Source organism: Orbicella faveolata, unplaced genomic scaffold (genome assembly GCF_042242905.1).
Source record: "Orbicella faveolata isolate gen_17 unplaced genomic scaffold, um_ofav_v1 contig_26, whole genome shotgun sequence".
Classification (NCBI taxonomy): domain Eukaryota; kingdom Metazoa; phylum Cnidaria; class Anthozoa; order Scleractinia; family Merulinidae; genus Orbicella; species Orbicella faveolata.
In genome coordinates this window covers 17,735,788-17,757,944 of record NW_028301554.1, presented here as the reverse complement: position 1 = coordinate 17,757,944, position 22,157 = coordinate 17,735,788, and the positions used below count along the sequence as shown (strand labels likewise).

The 22,157-nt window shown below is 38.6% G+C and overlaps 2 protein-coding genes across 2 annotated transcripts; both read right to left on the bottom strand.

The window, feature by feature from the left end:
* Nucleotides 1-465: 465 nt before the first annotated feature.
* On the bottom strand, nucleotides 466-14,996 carry LOC110039986 (uncharacterized). Its single transcript, XM_089295322.1, has 14 exons — nucleotides 14,809-14,996; nucleotides 13,238-13,378; nucleotides 12,488-12,738; nucleotides 9,341-9,422; nucleotides 8,708-8,956; nucleotides 8,280-8,353; nucleotides 7,351-7,527; nucleotides 6,672-6,845; nucleotides 5,566-5,727; nucleotides 4,552-4,662; nucleotides 3,273-3,456; nucleotides 2,872-2,929; nucleotides 1,248-1,362; nucleotides 466-1,126 (listed from the first exon to the last, which is right to left on the bottom strand). Exons 1-14 carry the CDS (start codon nucleotides 14,953-14,955, stop codon nucleotides 1,093-1,095), a joined length of 1,959 nt encoding a protein of 652 aa, XP_089151448.1. The 5' UTR covers nucleotides 14,956-14,996; the 3' UTR covers nucleotides 466-1,092.
* Nucleotides 14,997-15,299: 303 nt separating this feature from the next.
* LOC110039965 (tRNA (adenine(37)-N6)-methyltransferase-like) lies at nucleotides 15,300-20,588 on the bottom strand. The gene is made up of 3 exons (XM_020745143.2): nucleotides 20,401-20,588; nucleotides 17,686-17,944; nucleotides 15,300-16,811 (listed from the first exon to the last, which is right to left on the bottom strand). The coding sequence occupies exons 1-3, from the start codon at nucleotides 20,573-20,575 to the stop codon at nucleotides 15,656-15,658; spliced, it is 1,590 nt and encodes a 529-aa protein (XP_020600802.2). The 5' UTR covers nucleotides 20,576-20,588; the 3' UTR covers nucleotides 15,300-15,655.
* Nucleotides 20,589-22,157: the final 1,569 nt, after the last annotated feature.

Genomic DNA, 22,157 nt, shown 5'->3' with positions numbered 1-22,157 from the left:
GTTTTTTGTGCGTGCGGATGTGCGTGCGGGTGTCAAATCTCTCGCCTTTAGAGATAATAGTGTCAAAGAAATTTGTTTCTTTCTCTGATATTTCAGCCGCAAATTTTATGGTTGGATGGTGCCTGGTGAAATAAACTGGTGTATTTCCAATTTTTCTGTGTCCCACAGGGAAAACCCATCATCTATGTACGTTTTCCACTCCAGGGGTCAGTTAATCTTGCTTCTACTGATAATTTCTGTTTCTACCGCGGACATAAAGATGTTGGCAAAAGCAACTGCCACCTTAGTTCCCATTGCGGTACCGCGAGTTGGGAGATGGTTTACATTTAGTTTTAACACGTGGCTAGCCGATGCCAGGGTCTTTCCCCGCCCCTCCCAATCTCTGAACGAGGTTGCTTCTCATGGTGGTAGGTACGTGGTGTATAGGGACATATGTTGTACGGCATATATTGTACCGTTCCTTACTTGAGGTTATTTGCCTACTTGAAGAGCTTTAATTACTTAGGGTGCTTTTCTACTGAGCCTCGTACTTTTTCCACGTATGCTTTCTTCCTGTGCCACTTACGGTCCTTTAAAGGAGAGGTTCTCCCTTTCAGTTGAAATGAAAAATTTAAGCATCTTTTGCTTTTTTTTTACTTGCGGCCGTAGTTAGAGCAACAGAATTTGTACTTTGTACCTAAGAACCATGTATAGACGAGCAATATTATAACAGTTTTCGATTTGCAACGAATTCAGAATGAACTACTGTTGCAACCAAGTTATGTCTGATACTTGACGTCCATAAAGAAGACCATTGAAGTATATCTTCGTGTACCAGGAAATAATGACAAGCTTCCCTCCCGCAAGCTAAGTGGTGCTCTCCAGAGTTAAGAGCGCGTCCCGCCCAGTAAAGTTCGCGTGCTCGTTCAACCGAAAATACAGTCCCCAATGGAAAAACGTATCGTTCACACAAGTTTATGCAGCAATACTCGAAACGTTTGTTTCCTACTCTGCCGCACTATGAATCTGAATTCTAACTTCTGTTGTTACACACGGGCCGGGATCCTGTTATCCTCTTGATTTCTGTCCCACAATGTAGGCTTCTTAATACTCCTACAGTCTCGTCTGCAATGTAGGAAGTTCATCCCTGTTTTCGAAAACAAATTGAATGATTAAGTTAATGACAGCGTCGACAGCTTTGTAAACTGTTCAGTACTTTTCGTTTTACAAAAAGTCGTGACTGTGGCATTAAACTTAGAATACTCTACCGCAGTTGTTTGGAGTTTGTCTTCATGGCACTGAATCGGTCTTGAATCTGCCCGCATATCTCTTCGGGCATGGGTGGCACCAGATTCGCACTCTCTCTGTACTCTTTCATCATCTCTGAATATAAATATGCTTTCTTTGAATAAATTGGTCAATACGTTCTCTCTCGGGCATTTCACTTCTAGCTAACTCGCTACGTGTTAGAGTTATCAAAAGACTGGTGTGGGTGACCAGAGTTTTTGTCAGATGGATGGCTCTTCAAGACAGGAGGATTTTGCTGACCACCCCAGTGTTAAAATGGTGGCGGAAAGAGAAAAACAAGACAACTTTAACTTTGAACCTGTCAGCTAAATCCAAGGAAAACTGTAACGGTGGATAGCATATCGCCTCTCTCGCTTCGTTCAGTTTTTTCTTTTCTATGAATCATGCCTGGCCATGGCCATTAGAGTGAAAATATCACGGTAGTAATTTAACATTAGCTTTGGAGAAACGAGAGGACACGCACAAAGAGAACTCAGCATCGTTCTGTATCGATTCTGACAGCTTTATCTGGGGTTTATGAGAAAATTTTGTTCAGGGGGGATCAAATGTACTGCACCATTTATGACTATCTTTCCTATCTAAAACAGCGCGCTGCTAGAAAAAGACTTAAGACACGTGGAGAAGTCTGGATAACAGAGGAGCTGTCATCGAAGTTTCAAAGGATCTTAGCCAATATTTTGACTCTATCTATCACAGACTCCTCCTGGTATGGCCAACTGGAACGCATGCGCACGGTTTCATGTTCTCATATGTTCTGGACCGCAAACAGCGGTAAATGCGCGAGTTCAGAGACAGTGAAGTGAGTGTCCCACAAGGGCTCCCTTCGGGGCTGTATTGTTTAACAACTTCATTATACACAATGCTGTGCCTCGAAGCATCAAGCAAATTGAGAATCTTGATGAATTTAAGATTTTGAAAAGCTCAAACGCCATCTTAAAAAATAACCTATATATGTTACTTTAAAAATAATATTATATCTAGTCTTTTTATTTTATCTGAAGTTTTGTCAAATGTATGTGATCAGGGATCCAATGCTAAATTGGATGCCCCTAAATAAATTTTATTTTTTGAAAGATTATGATTTGGACGTTTTTGTTCAGACCCAAGATGTCTCACTTCAGACCATATACTGATGGAACCATGGGATATTTCTCTGACCACTCCCCCTCCCCTTACCCCCACAGTACAACAGTTTATAATGACCTTGGACTGAGCCTGCTATCATTCCACGTGGTTCGATCAGAATATTCTCATCATTAACAGTGACAAGAAATCAGGCGTTAGCTGTGAGGCCATTTGCCTATGACTGTGACCTACTGTAGATCAGTCTAAACGGTGTTAGAGAAGAGGAAGTCACGGCACACTAGACGGGATATGTTATCTTCCAAAGAACATAATTTAATCGATATTAGGCGTGTTGTACCAATGGAAGTAAGGGCAGGTCTTAAGAAATCTTTTGCCTTGCCACATTTAGAATTATACGCACTACACACTTCTTAGTCAGAATCCGGGCCCTCAGTCTACATGAAAATACCTCGATGGCTATTAATTAAGGCTAAATTGCAGATGTCTTTTGTTAAATACCTTCAATTTCTTCTTTGGTCTTTAATTCCCCAGGAACATAATACTTCTTTCGAAGATTCTGGAACGAAATTAATTAAAGTGGCGTTAATTATGTTGAATCGGAATGCTTTAGTTGACAAGGTTAATGATTCTTCCACTCAGGGTACCCGCGCACGCGGGCTCGGAAATCATCGGAGATCCGCCATACACACTTCGCATTCGTCGAAGCTTCACCATACACCAAAACTGTAGGTATATGTTATCACCAGCAGTTGCAAGAGAAATAAATGCCAATCGTAGAAATGCTTAGTTCTAAGTGACAAGAAAAGGACTTTTTCAACTTAAAATGGAGTTAATCTCCCCCTGATTTGTGCTATTTTACTTTACAACTTTATTTTCACATCATCAGTCTTTGTACCCACCCAAAATTTAAACCTGCTCTGCCACTCAATGATAGCCACGGCCTGCATTCTTAGCGCAGTGAAAGAATTCAGTGACTCTTCTTGGACCAGTTCGTACGTCAGCGAAAGTTGTGCAATCAGGATGTTCAACAGAATAGTCGTCACACTCATCATGAATAGCAATGTCAGTAGTACCCCTAGCCATCTGGACATGGAAATAAAAAGAGCATGTAAAGTTTGCTTGTTCTTCTCGGGCATAAAATGAGTGGAACGGAAAAGAGGGGCCATAGGGAGAGCACGAGAGCTCTCTATCTCACTCTTTCTTCTTCCCCGTTCCCTGTCTCTACCTGATCCTCGCGAGGAGACTTGGTCATTGGACGCCGTAGAAGCAATTGCGCCGATTGTGACTGTGTAAGTAAACAGGTGCAGCAGTATCAACAACACAGTCCTCGTTTCTGGTTGATTCTCCTTGCGCCTATTCACCACGGTTTCCAATTGCAACTGTACACTGACTTAAACTTTATTTCATACTAGATGGCCGTTATATAAATATTAAACAACTGTACCATTGGACTTAAGGACGTTCGCGCTAATTGTTTCTGCGCATCCTTACTGCGCACGCAAATTCACACGCCAAGTAATAAAATGATAGGGCAAATGGCCATTGCTATAGCTTTGCCTGGATTTAACGATCTTGGACGTTCGGTGACCCCTACTTTTCTTTCCAGAAACAGATTTTATTTACATTTATCTCCACATTGTCCAAAAATGAACAAAAAATCAATGTGGGAAGTTAAAAAAATTTCAAGATTTCTGTCCACGGGATGTCGAATCCTGCCATCTTGCGGCTGCAAGGCGCGTGAAACTATGGTAGCTAAATACGAACTTTTTCTTTAAGGAACCTCACCAGTTGACTATATTCACTTAATAGGTCTACTTAAACAATATTTGGCAGAGAAAATTTCACTTCAAAGATCTAATCGCAATATTTTTGGGCTCACAGACACTGTGGCCTTATTCGCCAACGAACCCGATTTTTTCAGATTGAGGGTGTTCTTCCGGGTATGTTCTCTCCAAAACGAAGTCGGCGACCCCCCATTTTTTTTACATTTCTGACATAACTAACTCATCATCTTACAGACGTAAAAGTCTCAGAAAAATATCAATGTTGGAAAATTTTCGCGCGAACGTCCTTAATTAAGTGATTTCGTCTCTTTTGTTCTCCTTTTATGAACTCATCGAATATACCACAAATTTTGAGAAGTAAATCTTTATCAGTCTAGTCATTCAATGAACTAACCCAACTTCTCGCAGATTACGAACTACGGACGATCCTTCGAGCCAGGTCATTACACCAGATAACATTACACATCCTACGCTGGTCGTACACGACATTTCATTTCTGAGAGCGCTACAATAAGATAACAAGAAAAGGAAAATTCAATAAAAGGTTAATCCCCCCAGAGAGGGCCTGAATTGGGATTCTGAATATGATGGCTATATAATCCTTTTCTATACCTTTTTATTATATGGCTAGCTCCGTGAGCGGGCAAGATGAATCAAATCCTGCGCTGTGATTGGCTACCCGAGCGGGCAAGATGGAGCTATCTTGCCCGCTCGGGATTACCCGCCGTGTTCCGCAAGAAAAATTTCCCCGAAACCCATATAATAAATTCTTTATTGACCAAGCTTGTTCGGTCAAGATGGCTGGATATTGGCCTCGTTCTTTTTTTGCGAGTTTATGGACCTCGACTCCGTCTCGGTCCATAAACACGCAAAAAAAGAACTTGGCCAATATCCAGCCATCTTGACCGAACAAGCTTGGTCAATAACCCATATATATTGACCAGCACTTTAAAATACTTGGATGAATTACGTTGATTAAGTCTGTCTGCATGTGTTCGAAACATCCTGAAAAGGCCTTATGTGAACCTAAATGAAAGTTTTTCGAACCTTTCTCTGACCCTTTTCTATACTTCCAAAACCGTTGCCTTTTCCGTAATTTCTCGATTCCTTATTTATAATTGACCGATCGTATGTGTGAATAATTTAGTTTCTTTTTGCCTTTTTCCATAATAAATTTACCTTTTCCTTAAAAACCCGTTGAGGACCCTAGAGGAGTGACTAACGATTTGTATTGTTTGCCGTTGTATTGAATAACTATCAATACCTCTCCCCAGAAAGCGTCTCTCTAATTTTCCTCTTGTTATAGAGACTGATAATTCTGTATCATTAAGCAAACAGTGAGAATGAGATTAAATCAGTCAAGCCCAGTTAAAATAGCTTGTTATAGACAGGCGTATTTTGTACCTACTTGTTTTTCAGTGCTTTCTCTTCCAACCTGGATTTGTCCGCTCTGATAGCCAAGAAGAATGAAACTGAAAATGTCACCAGAATAATACTAAACACCGTCAGAAATCTCGGAATGTCCTTGTAGATGACCTTGCCAAGGCATTTTATGTACAGTCCAGTATTTCTGTAAATAAATCAAGTATACGATCTTACATACCTCTTACTAACCGAGTTTGAGGTCCGTACTTTAAGTTACAAACCGAGCTTTTCCCCATTCCATTTATGGCCCAAGAGCGAAGCGCACGGGCCATAAATTGAAGGAGAAAAAAACGAGGGTTATATCTCTACTGTGTGTCTGGCGGTTTTTTTTTTTTCGATTTCTATCCACGCAGAACGGCTTCAACTTTCTGGCGCACGTCGAAAGCAAAACGAGTCAATTTGAAATCGTTGTTAAGTCGTTAGCACGTTTTAATACACACTATAAAGTAAAAGAAAGTTTCAAATTTTTACTTGCTATAAAAGTTATGAAGACTTGGAGAAAATCACGAAACATTTTGGCAACAAAAACAGCTTTAAATTTTAGCAGGCCATGCAGTAGAATACGGTCCACTAAATTGATCAATTACAGCGCGTGTAGTAACTGAGAGATATAATTAACAATTATTCCACGAGCGCGCGTTGGATATGAGATAGATAGCCAACAAGGCGCGTGGTGCCGAGTTGGCTATAATCAGCTCATATGCAACAAGCCCGAGTGGAATAATTGTCTTATTAAACTCCCCCCCCCTCCCCCCCCCCCCCAAAAAAGTTAGAAAACTACGCTAAAATAAAATTTAAAAAGGCCTCAATTCAAGCGTACGCTTGCTTTATTTGTAGAACATGGTGTAAAGGCTGATACCCCATGATGGCTAAGCCAATGAAAACTCTCGAATTGCATTATCCAATTATCCAGTTTTTAATAATAAGAGACTGAATCGAGGAACCATAGCAGACAACAAGCTCTAATAAGCACTGATCGAGATCGCTCCACCACAATATGTTGCACGATATATAAACAATGTATCAGCAGGATGAAGTCAACTGCGATAATAAACATCAAAGTCATTGACTCATAAATCTTCTACTTACTGGTTTGCACCTGAGTACTTAAAAATACCGATATAATTAATGCCGATTGCCAAAGAAGCGCAAGTCCACTGGAGATCACTTCCAAGAAATCTAAAGAGGAAGGTCGCCAGAATGAGAGAGTATCCTGACAGATCGAAATAGTTGAAGGCATCTTTGATGTAGGCGACTGGTTCTCTGAAAATTTAAGAAAAGTAAGTATAAGATAAAAAAGCTGAGATTCTTAGCTAAGAACTGGCATATTAACATTATCTCGTCGTCTCGTAAAGTGGCCATAGCACAAATTCATCTTTATCCTTTAAAGGTACGAGACAGTTAAAGATCGTATCCATGTTTTGAAATACTCTTAAAGGCGCTATGTTACGGTTTGGGCATCTTGAAGAGTTAAGTCTAAAATTTTCAAGTTCGTTGTTTGTAATCCGTGTCAATCTTCTTCATCCTTGACCATCCTTGTTTCTTCATGGTTTGTTACTATCTCCTAAGTGATGTTATACCTTATTAAACTATTATTTTCAGGTTCCTTCAATTTAAAAATAATTTTATACGTTGCCATATTATTTCAAAATAACGTGACTGATCATCATATCAGACATACACATCATATCCAAATCGGCATTTTTTTAATACTTAACATAACTTTCAGCGCTTTTTTAGTTCTTACCCTATTTAGCAAAGACTGTACCTTCTGAGCTCAGAGATTTCGTCAATTATAAACCACAAAGTCATGGAGATAACCCAGACTTCAAGGAACTGAAAGAAACGTGTTTTCCCAAAACGCACTGGATCCACAGAATTCGCAGCCATCATGAAATCGGTACTGAGAGCTGTCAGGAATATCGTGTAATTCCATGCGCGAAACCTGCCAGTCAATTAATAAATAATTTAATTGCAAATATCTGGAGCTCATATCTAGCTGACAAGGTTTTCCAGGCTTGGATAGAAAGCCCGTAAATAGAAAAAAGTCACTTTTTGATAGGATTTCAAACCAGGACAGAAATTAAGTCACTATAGAAGCTGGTCAATGGATCTTTCATGTCTCGTATTCTCGGTTTGAAATTGAACTAGCTGGCAATGAAAGCCAATTCCGGGGAATTTTTCAAATGAATACGACATAAAGCAATTTTTGGATGATTTTCCGCCATAGCAAAAGTAATGGAGAGTAGGAAAATCACTTATTGGAAACTGGAATAGATGTGCGATAATGGATATACGAAATATATCACGTGTGTTAAGTTGCTGAGAAACGGTAAAGATCTAGGATTTTCTTTTTTTGAATATTTCACAAACACATAACAAACTGCTCAAGATTTGTTTAAAACAATTTACAATTTGCAAAGCAAAAATACACTCGTCTAGGAAAACAAAAATTAAATAGACTAGAGCAGACTGAATCAATGGACGATATCTAGACTAATAATTTAGTTTACTGCAGAGCCACAGCTAGAGTGATTAAATCTTGATAAAATTTTTCTCTATAAATAGCTAACCATACATGTATGCGATTTCTCGAGATTTGTCGAGAGTGGTCCTTGCAGACTTTTATTTATCGAATGTCAACATGTAAAAGTTTTTAAGAGAGTAGCTAAAAAGGAAATTGAGATTCAGTCTTACCTGAACCAGAACGAAGCATATTTTTCCCACTTTCTTTTTGTCAGCATCTTAATCACAACGTGATTTAAAATTTCCTGTGAGGAATACAAAACATCAACAAAGAAAGTTTAGCGCAGCAATCAATGGACTGAAAATAATCAAAGGCATAGACAGTCGCCAAACATTTTTGGGGAAAAGCCATGACACTTTTCTCAAAATAGTTTTAACGGTTGAAGGATCCTTAGACGCTTTGCAGAGTTTTCTATGTGTTAGCATCTATTCAGTTGCTAACGTATTCTCCTTTGGTTTTAGTCGGTTCTTCTTGACGTTTTAGCGTTCGTCTTAAGTGCTCTTCTGGGACTTCTAACGTGAATCAAATATCAAGAACCAAGATAAAAAGTGCTTGTTTAACAATTTATTACTGGAATTGCTGAAGATATCTTATCTACCTTGTTTACTGTTTGTTGACAATGTTTGGCCAAATTGTAATAACAAGACTTAGGAGTGCACTCATATTCAGCTTCATCCGGTAATCTACCATTGACGTCACTCTCCAGGATGTCATAGGTCACGTGAAAGTGAGTGGGCGTGTCGTTAAGCTGTTGCCATGACAGGCATGGGACAATGTCAGATGGTAGGCACGGTGGGTGTGGCCAACGTGGAGAAATAAGACAATCCAGTACGGCCACGATGGTTTTCTTTTGTGGATGAGCAAGAAATCGTAAGGGAAACAGTGAGGACTTAAAACATTCAAACGCTCTTAAAGTTAAATTTTCAATAACAGATATGTACATGTCTTTCACCATCAAAGGTGTTTAACGACAAAAGAAGTTAATTTTTAAGGTCCCAGTGTATTTTTGCGAGGACGATGGGTCATTAAATCTTAGTTAAGTGTCCCCTGTTAGCACAGGGTTCTCCCTCTGCAAGTTGGTTTTACACACGTCAATAAAGTTAATTCATTCGTTTGCGTTCGTTCGTTCGTTCGTTCATTCATTCATGTTAACGACTGCTACCAAACCGAAATCATAACAGTTATTTTTCCTATTTCGGAGATAAATTAAGCAATTATTCAGTTATCTAACCTGCATTTTAAACTCTTCGGTCATTTTCACCAAGCTTAGCGAAGCTGCTCTTTGCTGTGTCGCCCTGAACAAGTTTCCAATTCTAGAGATATGTTACAGCAATCAAAGAAATGCTGGACGATCGAGAAATTACAGTACCGCGTACAGTTAACTTTCTTTTGTATGCTAGTAACTGAAGGAACATGATCCGAGCAATAAGGGAGTTGAAAAAAATTAAAAAACACTAAGTTGTGAAGCTAAAAATTCATTTTATACGAACAGAATTTGCTTTGACATGGCCAGTTATAATTGTTACCCATTTTATTGTCAATTCATCAATGAAATCTTTTAGTTCTTGAGCGCAATTGGTCTAAAATACGTCGCAGGACTGGAGAATATCTTATGTTATTAAATTCTCAACCTCGGAAAGTGCATTTCTAGCTTTCTGATTAGTTCACTGAATCATTTTTATCAGCCATACCCAGTGTTTCCCCTCATATGGAAAATGAGTGTTGCAAGTGTCACTTAGCTTACAAATTTGTCGGCGGGAGGTAAAAGTTTCCCTGAAAAAAAAGTGGCTAAAAACAGCAGACTCTGTGAGCTTTCTACCGCGTAAATACTAGGCTGATGGAAAATGCCATCCTGGAAACAAAAAGCCACAAATTTTCTCAATGATTTTGATGCGAAATCAAACAAATGAGCTTATTTGAAAATGTTTTTAAATGGCTTGTAACAGCTTTTATTAAAAGCGACTGAATGGAGAAGAAAAGCAGCAAGCACATTCATACCGGAGTCTCTAAAACCCGACACAATTTCTTTCGGAAACTAAAAACAGCTATTAGCAGAAAATTAGCAAAACCACTTCAGTAAAGTTTGTTACCTTACATTTGGGTCTTGTCCTTTTATACTTCAGGAGCGGTGTAAATATTTGCTTCATTTGATTTGCACAAGGCGTACAATATGTGCAGCAACGCTGTAACATCGATTCTTTCAGTGAACCTTACTCGGCTTGTAACAATTTTCTGACACTTGAGAGGAGATTGTACGAGAAACATTTCAGAAGAAAACTCTTTCTCGGTTGTCTCGCTCGCTTTCCACACGTTTCATTCAACTCAAAGTTACAAATCTTTCCTCTATTTCCAACAGTCTCGAACCGTCTTGTCATTTAGATCACATTGAAATGTCTACATTATCTAGTTGATTGCAGAATGTAATAAAACAATCACTCCATTAGTCATTGTTAGATACGAGCCCGATTTTGCCTCTTTTGCTCATGGAATAGTTGTTAAAATATCCCCAAGTTCTAAAAATTGTAATTTTACGTTTGCATGTTCAGGTCTCAACCCATCTTGATTGTTTAACTAAATAGTTAACAAATATTCCATGAGTCCGCGATAGGATAAATGAGAGAGTGTTGTGGACATTTCAGTTTCGTCTAAACGAAGTGATGGTAAGAAAAGGCGGGAACATTTGTCGCACGTTGTTATTCACTCAATTCTGAGTTGAATGAAAATGTCAGGAAAGCGAGCGAAACAGTTTTCTTCCGAAATGGTCTTCGCATGATCACCTCCAAAGTTGTCTAAATTCTGGTAAAATTCGACAAACGACAGAGGGTTAAAGGGAATCTCCGAAGTTGTGGCGTTGCTAAAAATTATACGCCTTGTTCAAGTCAAATGAAGCAAGAGTTTACTTGTTTACGTGGCTGTCATCATCACAACAACAGATTGCGCTGCTCAGAAACGATCGAGTTCACTGAAGTTCACGGAAGTATAAAAGGACAAGAACTAAATGTAAGGTAACAAACTTAGCTGGAAGGATAAGCTTATTTTTATACTAAAATCTGTCTCAACTAAGTGAACTGAAACAATAATTTATTAGTTTTTTAATCTTCCAGTGAACTTTTTGCTGCTTTTCTGCTTCATTCAGGCAGCGTCCACGCTACACCGCAAAATTTGAAAACGCAGTTTTTGTTCTACGCTAAGGCCTACCGTCCACATTAATCCACCACGAAAACGGAGCTTTTCTAAAACGCTCTTCAAACCGGAGAAATTTTAAAAAGGACGGCGTCACGATAATCATGTGATTTCCCTGATGACCGGTGATTGTTGCGTTTTTAAATTCCTCCAGCGAGGTGCAAGACCCAATGAGAGCCATGGGAAAAAAATCGAGTAAGTGCTTTCTACTATCCATGTCCTGTGTTTGACTTAAAAACATTTTTGCACAACCTAAGGGTGAGAAAAAAAAATTCATGCCCCAGAAAATTGCCCAATCACCCCCTCCCCCCTCCTCAGAATATAATGGTCCTACCCTAAACTCTAGGTATCTGAGTTACCTGTACCAAATGTGCAGCTTTTAGTCATTTTTCCGACAGAACTTTCCTTATTAAACCGACGAAAAATTTTAAGCTATAAAGAGACACTTGCCACACGCACTCTCTATATGTATGCCGTTAAACACGGGGAAAATGGCTGCATGGTAACGAGATTGAGTGAACCAAACAGAAAGGTAAAAGGTAAAGTCTGCATACGAGCCAAGTGGCCCACCAGGCCGGAGCTTATCCCGGTTTCTGTAGCATGAAGCGACTAGGAGTATTTCTACTCCCCCCTGGATGGGATGCTAGTCCATCGCAGGGTTACCCCCAGCATTAAGTTCGCCGGTACCCATTTATACACCTGGGTGGAGAGAGGCACTGTGAGAGTAAAGTGTCTTGCCCAAGAACACAACACAATGTCCCCGGCCAGGGCTCGAACCCGGACCGCTCGATCGAGAGACGAGCGCACTAACCATGAGGCCACCGCGCCTCCCAAACAGAAAGACAGAAGCTAAAGTGCATTATCCAAGGTTTAGAATTAAATAATGCTAAATATAACAGATTAGCAATATCTTTTCACAACTTTCCAAGTTTCGGAAGCCAGCATAATTCAATTGACGTTTAACTGCTTGGAAAAGATGTCTTCCAAAAACAGTGAACTTTTGTAAGCCTATTTCATATTAAACGCAGCAACCTCCATTTGGCTTGAATATTTGTTATACTGTTCCTCGAAGGTCAAAATTGGCTTCTCGGAAACAGATAATGTCTGAGGACAAATATCGTCGCATATTTTGAAGCCAAAAGGAGGTTCTTCCCTTTTGATCAAAACGTGTTACGATACCACGTAATGTACTAGCCTTCTGTGATCCATTCTCCTTATAAGGAAAGCAGCCACGTCATCATGTCCGTATCTTATTGCAGTTTCAACCGGAAGTTCGCTCTGATCGTTTGTAGCTAGAGGCATCTTGGGATAACTGTCAATTAAAAACTTTGCCAGCGAGACGTAGTTCTTGGTCGCAGCTATGTGTAATGGAGTGTTGTGTGAAAGGTCTTGCACAACACTTAAATTTACCCCTGAATCGCTCAGGAGGTTAAGGAATCTGCAAACCTAAATTAAATAGTAATCTGATCTGTGAACCTTATGTAAGCAGCCTACAAAGATTAATTAATTAATTGCATTAATTTTCATTGGTTCGGTCATATTTTTTGCGGGTTCGGAAAACACCCTGGTATAGTTTTGTCTACATTTGGCGAGGGTTTTAACATATCCCTGGCGGAGACTGATAAGAGCAACTTTTAAGGGTGGGAAAATTAAAAAAAAACAAAAAACACTTATCAATACGCATATACAGTGAGCGACAAATCACAAGCTCCGGCTAAGAGGCCCCACAATTCATTTGTGTTAAGCAGTTGTCAGTTTTCCTCTCCGTTCCGTAAAAAGCCCGTAACCATACACCGTCCAAGGAACGCAAGGAAAAAGGCACTACCCGAAAAAAGTGCAAAGAAAGGGAGTGGGCTGGAGGAGGAGATACAAAGGTGGAGGTTTGTAGTACAGGATGGAGGAAGACGAAACTTTGCAACGTCAAGCATTTGCCTTTTTTATCTACCTGTGGCTCGTAATTCCATTCTTGTAGTAGATACAGTGCAGTATTTTCTTTAGTATCACACACATCGATCAATCTCTGGAGACGAACCGAATCCATCGCTTGCTCTCTTTCAATTCCTTTTTCTCTCATTTCGTCCTTGACCTATGGAGTATAAACATGAAAATTCTGCTTTTTGCCAGCAGGGAAAAAAAAATCCAAAAAAGATAGCGTAGACAACAAACTAAAGTCTTCAAAACCCAACACCTCTTAATAGCCCTTTTCACAGCTAACTTTTCTCATTTACATTACAATATAATCTAGCATGAAGCAATTTCGGGCTATTTTGTAGTTTCAGCCCGAAGTTGTCTCGCATCCACATGGATTACAAATGAGAAAAACTAACCATGAAAAGGGCTATTCCAGAACGATCTTGAAGTGGATTAAGAGCCACTCCGTGGATGCACCATTCCTAAATCCTATTTATTAGTTAACTTTTTTTTCATTTCTGCAAGCTAAGAATCGTGCAGTTCCACTATAAATTTAGCAATAAATTGTTCAATTTACTTTCTAGCAAAAACCTCATGGCGATTTCTGATTTCATTCTCTCGGACGTCGATATATCAAGGCTCCAGTGAAAGCCAAACCCCAGTGAAGCCACTCCGTGGTAATTAGGTACCAGTATCTAAAGATTTGTTGACACTTGACACGATGCGATCTTTTAATTATAAAAGGGTTGGCACACTTGAACAAAAGACATCTGACAGTTTTGTTTGCATACAGTGCGTATTGCTAGCTTCTACTTAGGAGAACAAAGGCAATACTCGTAAAACGATTTATATTCCTGTAATATCATATGACATACAAATAAGTGGAAAAATTTCCATATACATTGCTTTTGTAAAATAACGGATTTTCAAAGGGAAAGTCCTTCACGTCGAGCCTCGTGTAACAAAGATATGTTTTTTACCGTAGCTCTTGTTTTGTTTGGAAACTAGGGAATTAGATTACAAAATCATTTCAATATATTTTTTACATTCTATAACGTCCACACGTGACCATCGACTAAACGCCATTACTTAAAAAGATGGAGCTCTCCTTCAACCGCTTAAATTTAAAGAGTATTTTAGCAGGTATAATGAGTGCTATCGAATTATTAAAGTTGTTTTTCGTATGCGACCTTTTAGCACCTGACCAAAATAATTTGTAGAGCCTGATTACATTAAATTAAAGCCTCGAAGGGTGCTTAAAAAACAAATCAGGAACTATTGTGTTTGTGCTGAGGCCAATTTATTGTCAGTAAGGAAATTTACAATTTAATAGACATCGCCGGCTAAAATAGGTTTGCCTGCAGAAGACGTTTCGATCCCTTATGTTAGATTTTGAACAAAAAAAACGTCTATGAAAATCAATTTCTTCGTGGGTTCATGATAACAGAGGACATCATTTTTCATCAATTTATATTAATTACTGTGGGTGGTTATCAATCAAAAAATCTTATGAACGTTTGAGCAAGAAAAATGCGACCGACACCCTGTTCTCTTCTGTTGCGTGGGAACATTTTTCCCTTCGTACAGCGCCGATCTTTTACTTACCATTTGGTAAAATTCTTCGCTAGACTGTTCAATTGCTTCCACTCGGTCTTGCAGAGTGAACGTGCTACCAAGTGAATATGCATCATCCGCCACAGAAAGGCTTGTTTGAAGAATCAAATCATCTTGAGGCGATATCCGATGATTCATTGTGAAAGCAATTTTTTCGTTGCAACCACCTTTACGACAATCTCTTCAACGGTTACAATGTCCGTGTGGCAGTTAGTGTTATAACGACAGAGAATTTTAGGGAATGGTCAATGCAAAGATATCGACCTGTGCTTATCGCAGCCGGCAGAACATTTGATATGTACATATGTAAGTTGTAAGCTGAGTTAGAGATGAGTTTTTGAATTATTTAATCAAGGGCAGGTGTGCGATTTCCATCTGATGTTCTAATTACGTCGCTGTCACGTGACAGAACTTACATTACCTGCTGCTAATGCGTGTCGCGGTCAATATCTTAAGTATGCCGGAGAGAATAATCAGAAAAAGAACATTACATGAGTTATATTTAACTACTTTACCTTTGCAAAAGTGCACAACATACAACGGTTCATATTTTGAACTGTAATACGCTTTAGTCTTTATGTATACGAGTTAATAATTATTGTATTTCAGTCACCATACCAGTTAGGAGGGACTTGATGTGACTCAAGGCAGCATATATCGACATATAATTCGATTGCAACTTTTCTTTTTTCCCAACATTTACCCGAAAATTTGAAGGAAGTAGGAAATTTGAAACCTTTCACCGACATAATTCTGATTGTTAGTGCAAGTTTCAAACATAAAATTAACATTGAATTTTGTCGGTGGAATCATAATTCAACCTGGTCAATCGTGTGTTTCATTTCAGCTTCCTGTAAAACACGGGCTCTACTCGTAAAACTTCAACCGTCGATTCTTCAAAATTGCAAGTCACATTCATCGTGTCTATGCTAAAGGAATACAATTTATCTTGACAACAGTTTCGTCTGTAAACCGATCTAGGGTCTGCCCTTAGAATATCGGTAATAGCTTGCATCGCCTCCTCTGGGGATGAAAGCATTTCTAGTTGATAAATACACACATCGGACGGCTGCAGAAGTTCACTGTCAGTTACAGGTTGGGGAACGCTTTCTTTCAAGTCTCCGCCAACTTCTTCGCTCAGAAAAGGACTTTTTCCTTTGAGTGAGAGCTCGTCTTGCGAACCATAATGCTTCGCATCGTCAATTGATTCATTTGTTTTCTCATTCAAAGACGTTTTTGAACAAGAGCCATAAGAGTCGACAACTGTATTGACAGGTCTACATGTACCAGCATCACAAGGCTTTATCCAAGGGTTCCCTACGATTTGATTGTCCCCTAGCTCACACGATCCAGGCTCCTCACCAGTGAAGGTCTCTGACCCAAGCTTAAGCTTCTGTAGACAAGTACATCTATGAACTGACAAATCAACACTTTTCCTGTGCAATTCTTTTAGAAGGGGGTGCCTTTTCCCATGGAAACAACCGATTTGTTCTATAGCCGCATCAGAAAATTTAACTTCCAACTCACCGATAGGAGGCTTTCTTATCCATTCTGCAATACTTAGAGCACGTGTAGTTGGTTCGGATTGCAAATCCAGAATTTGCTGTATTGACACCGTGCAGCTTTGATCAACCAATTGTGAACCTGGCGAGACTGGTGCAGTTTCCTGACTTCGAGAAATATCGCTGTTTTTCGACAATGTTCTACCACTGCTTTCCAGCTCCAATTTATCTTCAACTAAGTTTGGGGGTTTATCATAGTCTGGAACATATGGTTTGATATCAAGCACAGGTGTGCCGTCTAAGAGATCGATAGCGGACAGTAACAGTGTGTTACCAACAATGCCATCAAGCTTTGCCAATGTAAGGCCAATAGGGTTCGGTCTGTGAGGACTGCGGGAGGCAAACACCCCAACCTTGGTACCGTCTAAACGGGGGGGCTTAACTTTAGCTTTGACAGCCTTGTTGGTGTTCTTGTGAAACAGAAACACAATCCTATCAGAGAGGAAGGCAGTGTTAGGAAATTTACAAGACACTGAGTAGTACACTTCATTAAGACAAATATACATGTAGTTACTGAAGGGTCCATTTTTAAAAATACTGTGGAGTCTACATACGAGCCAAGGGGCCCATCAGTCCGACGCTGAACTCCAGTTAAACAAACTGTTAAAAAAAAAACTGAGCCAGGCCTTTGTTATAATAAACCAAACTGGGCCTTTGTTATAATAACAAAGGCCCAGCTTGGTTTATGATTAATAACTACACAACGCAAACAACAACACTGTACAATTCTAGTTACAAGCACCCCATCTTCCTGCTAACAAAAAATATCTATATCATGTACATCTCCATACATTGTCATATATGCTTATAAGCCACCTTCTTCAGCTCCTTCTACATGTGATTAACCTACAGCACCATCACACCACCATCGAACTAAAGAGTACAATGTACAAAGAATGTATTGTACTCGTAAATGGCAGATTTGTTTCAACCAACAGACACATGAGAAAATTGAAAATAAAATTTTCAATATAAACAGGCAGTAATTGATTGATCGGTTGATTGATAGATTAATCAAATGATTAATTGATTGGCTGATTGACTGACTGACTGATTGATTGATCAATCAATCGATCAACTGATTGATTGATTGATTGATTAGAGTGGTTTTCAACTGAGTGTCATAAAACCAAACCCAAACCAATTACTCACCATTTAGACTACTCAGCCAATCTCAGAACGTAGTAAGAGTAAAATCAAAACCAAAGTAATTGCCTGATTACTTTTGACACTAAATTGAAAACCACTCTAAAGGTAATCAGAAGCATAAATTAACAAGTAAATGGTAGATTTGTTTCAACCTTACCAAACATGAGAAAAATTCTCCAATCCATCTAAGCAGTGTCCAGGGTTGGTAAATCCTCTGACTGAAACACAAAGCTTAGCCTTAGCCGCTGGGCAAACACTGGGCTGTCTAGGAATTCCATTCTTTTCTTTGAAGCAAGACTGAACAAACCCAATTGGCATCATTTCAGGATAAAATGATATCTGAGTATTTTGCTGTTGGGGATTGTTGCCAGAGATGAGTTCCTTGTTACTATCCTGTGGGATGCTTTCCTGTTTTCCTGAGGAAAGAATACTGTAGTTAGTGTATGGAGACAAAAAAGAATGTTACTCAGTTATCTGGTTCAGGAATACATTTTGTAACTTCCTACTTTTCTTAAGAGCAAAGGAAGGATGGCAAGTTGTTGCTGTTGTTGTTTTTTTTTTCCAGTAGAATAATACAGCAATCTTTCATGACTTTTCTGGTGTCATCTAACACATGCTTCAGCTTGGTGTGAATCTCATAAATAAATTAGTTATGAAATAGAAATAGGTGTTAAACATTTTTATTTATTTATTTATTTACTTATTTATCGACCTGTGCAACCGCAGAAACAAGATACGCTCAGTGATAACTGTGCGTGTGTTTTTTTGTTTTTTGTTTTTTTGTTTTTGTTTTGTTTTTGTTTTGTTTGTTTTTATCAATTTGTTGTTTCAGTCTACATGTAGGAGGGGAGGAAACAGAACAAATGTAGCAAATAAGCTCCATAAAAAAAGACTTTGTTCTATGTTTCTTCGTCCTTAGATCAGTAGGTTTGTCTACATTATGGGCTGAAAAATCTGTGATAGACTTGTTTCATTTGAACTTTCTGACTTTCATCATAAAAGGTGTCCAGGGACAAACATTTTAAGTACAAAAGAGCATCTTTAATACAAAGGTCAAGGTGTCAAAAATAGGCTGAATTTTAGCGTTATGGAGGACCACTTGAAATTTTCTATTTTTGGCTCCTTCATTGTAACTTGACTGTGCATTGTTTGAAACTTAGGGTAAATTATTTAGATACTTAGATGTGTATAAATATCAAATCCAAATTTTTTTTTTTGTGGTAAATGCATTTATATATTTGGCCTGTGGCCCAATAAACCATTTTACAGTTGTCTGCTTGGGGAACTGGCCTTTGAATGGCAGCAAAGCTGGAGGTGACCTTGCTTTGATACAGACCTCTCTGCTGTTGTCATGTAAATGCACATAGTAAGCATTAGAACAACTTGATTTACACAACAAAAACAGTGAGGTCTGTGTCAAAACAAGGCCACCTCCAGCCTCACTGCCATTAGGCACCGTCCTTAATACTATAATGCACCATCTGATGGGGGTAATCAGTACCAATTCACTTTGGTTCTCAGTTGTACTTTTGTCAGATATTAATTTCCAAACAATTATTTTATACATGGTTTCGTTGCACTGAGGGAGTCAACTGTTAACTGTTTAACAATTATGAATGTGGTCGAGTCATTTGGAATAGCAAAATCCAATATCTGCATGTAAATAATATTTTGCCTGAAATGTATTACAACTTGTTTTCAATTTTATCATTGAACATGATTCATCATAAATTATGGACAGTTTTTTTCTTTCATATTATCGGGAATTACATTTGCCAATGAAAATGGTGTTACAGAAAAAATGAAACTGTAACATTTTACTGCATGCTTTGTCAAGTAACCAGACGAGTAAACACGACACATGTGATATGGATAAACAAACTTGCATAGTCAATTTTCCTTCAGCTTGTTTACACATGTAAATGTTGTGTAGGCTTTATTCTTCGATAACCAAAATCTATACAAATGCTTAGCTTTCCAACAATACAAACTATAGTTTTCACCAAAATCTTAGGTACAGATACAGAATATTGTCAATGAGAGATGTCGATTTCACTTCGCATCTTAAAAAATCATTGCACAAGAAGAACACCGTTTCATGGGCTACAGTACATGTGTGAAAACAAGAAGTATAGTTTGGTATTCAACAATCATTCCACTCATTTGATGGGTATAAAAATGATAAGAAAAAATACAAAGAATTAAGATATCTTAGGGGCCAGCCTGGCAACCAAGTGTGAAAAGGCAATGAAAAAAATCTAGTCGTATTGGCGACTCCAGTGGTTGCAATGTCAAGCTCTGTCGAGGCGATCGATAATAACTGATTAATTAAAATCGATTATATTGATTATATCGATTGCCTTCTGATGATCGATTTTCATCGATTGGCCATACTGAAATAAAAATGAATCTCTTTGAAAACGATGGTAAATATAGTTGTGAAAATGAAATACAATTTTGACACGTTAGATCCCCCAGGTTGCACTCAACCAGACTATATGACATCCTTGAGCATTAAAATTTCAAAAATTTTCTGGGGGAGGATACCCCGGACCCCTGGAGATCCCCACGAAGACGGAGATCAACACGAAGACGTCTGACAACTGGGAAACAATTTAGGCTTGGATAACAGAGTCTTCTACATATTCTCGCTAACGTAATTACATTGCATTACTCATAAGATACCCAAAAGGAACGAAACATTCAGAAATCACGGACATTGTTCCTATATAACTCCCATTTTTAAATGAATGTATTTCACCTTCAACCATCGAACGGCCCCATCGAACTTAACTTAATCGAATTCAAGTTCGATCATGTCGATCGGGTGCGTGAAACTGAAGTGTTTGTGAAAAATTCTGAGGAACCTTACCTGTCTCGACCATTTCTTTAACTTGTTTGCACTTGTGAACAAACATTTTCTTCATGGAATTCATATCACTCCTTAGTTTATTAAGTTCTTTTCTTGCGACGGCAATTTTCCTCTCGAGATGTTTGACCTTTGCTTCGTCCGCCATATTTAGTTTTATCTCGTATCCAGTCTCCATTGGTATATGACCCCATACATTACGTACCTACCGGTTCATGATTTGTTTGCGCTAGATATCGCTGGCTCAGTCAGGGGAATAGAAAATAATTGTGGTGACAGAGACGGTCACACTATAGATTGTTTTCACCTGACGTCATCAAATTCCAAAATCCAAAACTAAAGAGCCACGAAAATTTTTATCCTCATAAGGCATAACGGGATCTAAATTTATCAGTCTACAACTTTTCAGCTTAATAGCGTGCTTGGTTTGGAAACCAGCGCCGTTTGAAGTTCAGAGTTATGGCGGTGCGTGACATACCGCTTCGATCGCGTTCGCGGAAAAAATATACACTTATCTACTGATTTTTAGCCTTTTTAGGAGCTAAAGTGTTAGGAAAAGTGCTTTTGTAAATGGTTGTTGTTTCAGTTCAGACAATCAGTCGCCTAGATAGCCAAAGTAAGTTCCAGATGTTTGCACTATTTTCCGGCCGCCATGTTGGTGGAGCACAGAGCTCCACTAACATGGCGGCTCCTTCCTGGGCTCTGTAAATTTGCGCAAAACATTTCGACGAATATCTGAAGTTTGGGAAAACGCAGAGACCCAAAACTTGGAGAAGTGTCCTCTATACCTGTCTCCTATAATATTAAATTTTCTTGACTTTATCCTCTAAGTAGTTTTCGATTTATTGAGTTATTTTTTTTGTAAAAAAAAATACCTCTTAGTCGGCGCGTCGGGTATGTTATGGACGGGTCAATGGATGAGTGAGTGAGTGAGAGATGTATGTTTGTCACACCAATCAGATTGGATTTGCTATAAACAGCCAATCAAATTTCTTGTTGTAAAGGTAAATGGTATGTGAGAAGATTTGATCCTGAAACAGTTTAGAACGGCCATATTTATTCTTCTATAAAAGAGGAGGAAGTATTCATATATTGGGGTTACTTCGACATTTTCTGTGGGTTAGGCTGAGGATTTTAGTTACGTACGAGATGAGCCTTGAGGTTGAAACAGTTCGTGAGTTAGTAGTATGCAAATGCAACGAGATATTTTTATTTTTCGTTACAAAGGTAACTAGATACTTTTGTTTTTCACAAGGAATAAATTCAATTAGAGGTCACGAATAGTCGCTTCTAGTTCTTAGGACATGTTTTAGAGGAGACGAGACTATTTAGATTTGAAACAGCTCTAAAGTTTACGATAGTAAGTTTAGGTGACGATTGTTTTGTTTTTGTTGCATGCAAATATAACGAGATATTTTTATTTTTTAGTTACAAAGGGTAATTTGACACTCTTGTTTTTCACAAGGGACGAAATTCAATTAGTGCTGACGAATCGTTACCACTCTTTCCCATGAGATGTTTGCTATCTTTAGTTACAAATGGTAACTTAACAATTTTGTTTTTTATATGGGAGTAAATTCAATTAGAGCTGACAAGTTCACTATCGGCTATTGTTCCCAGGATATTAAACTAAAAAGAAGCTTTCATATCTCGACGGTTTTTACGTCTCTGCAGTAGCAGTTTAATATTTTTATTTGATGGAAATTTTATGACATTCTTTTCAGTCCGATATTTTTAAAGGTAAAAAGTATGAAAACTGT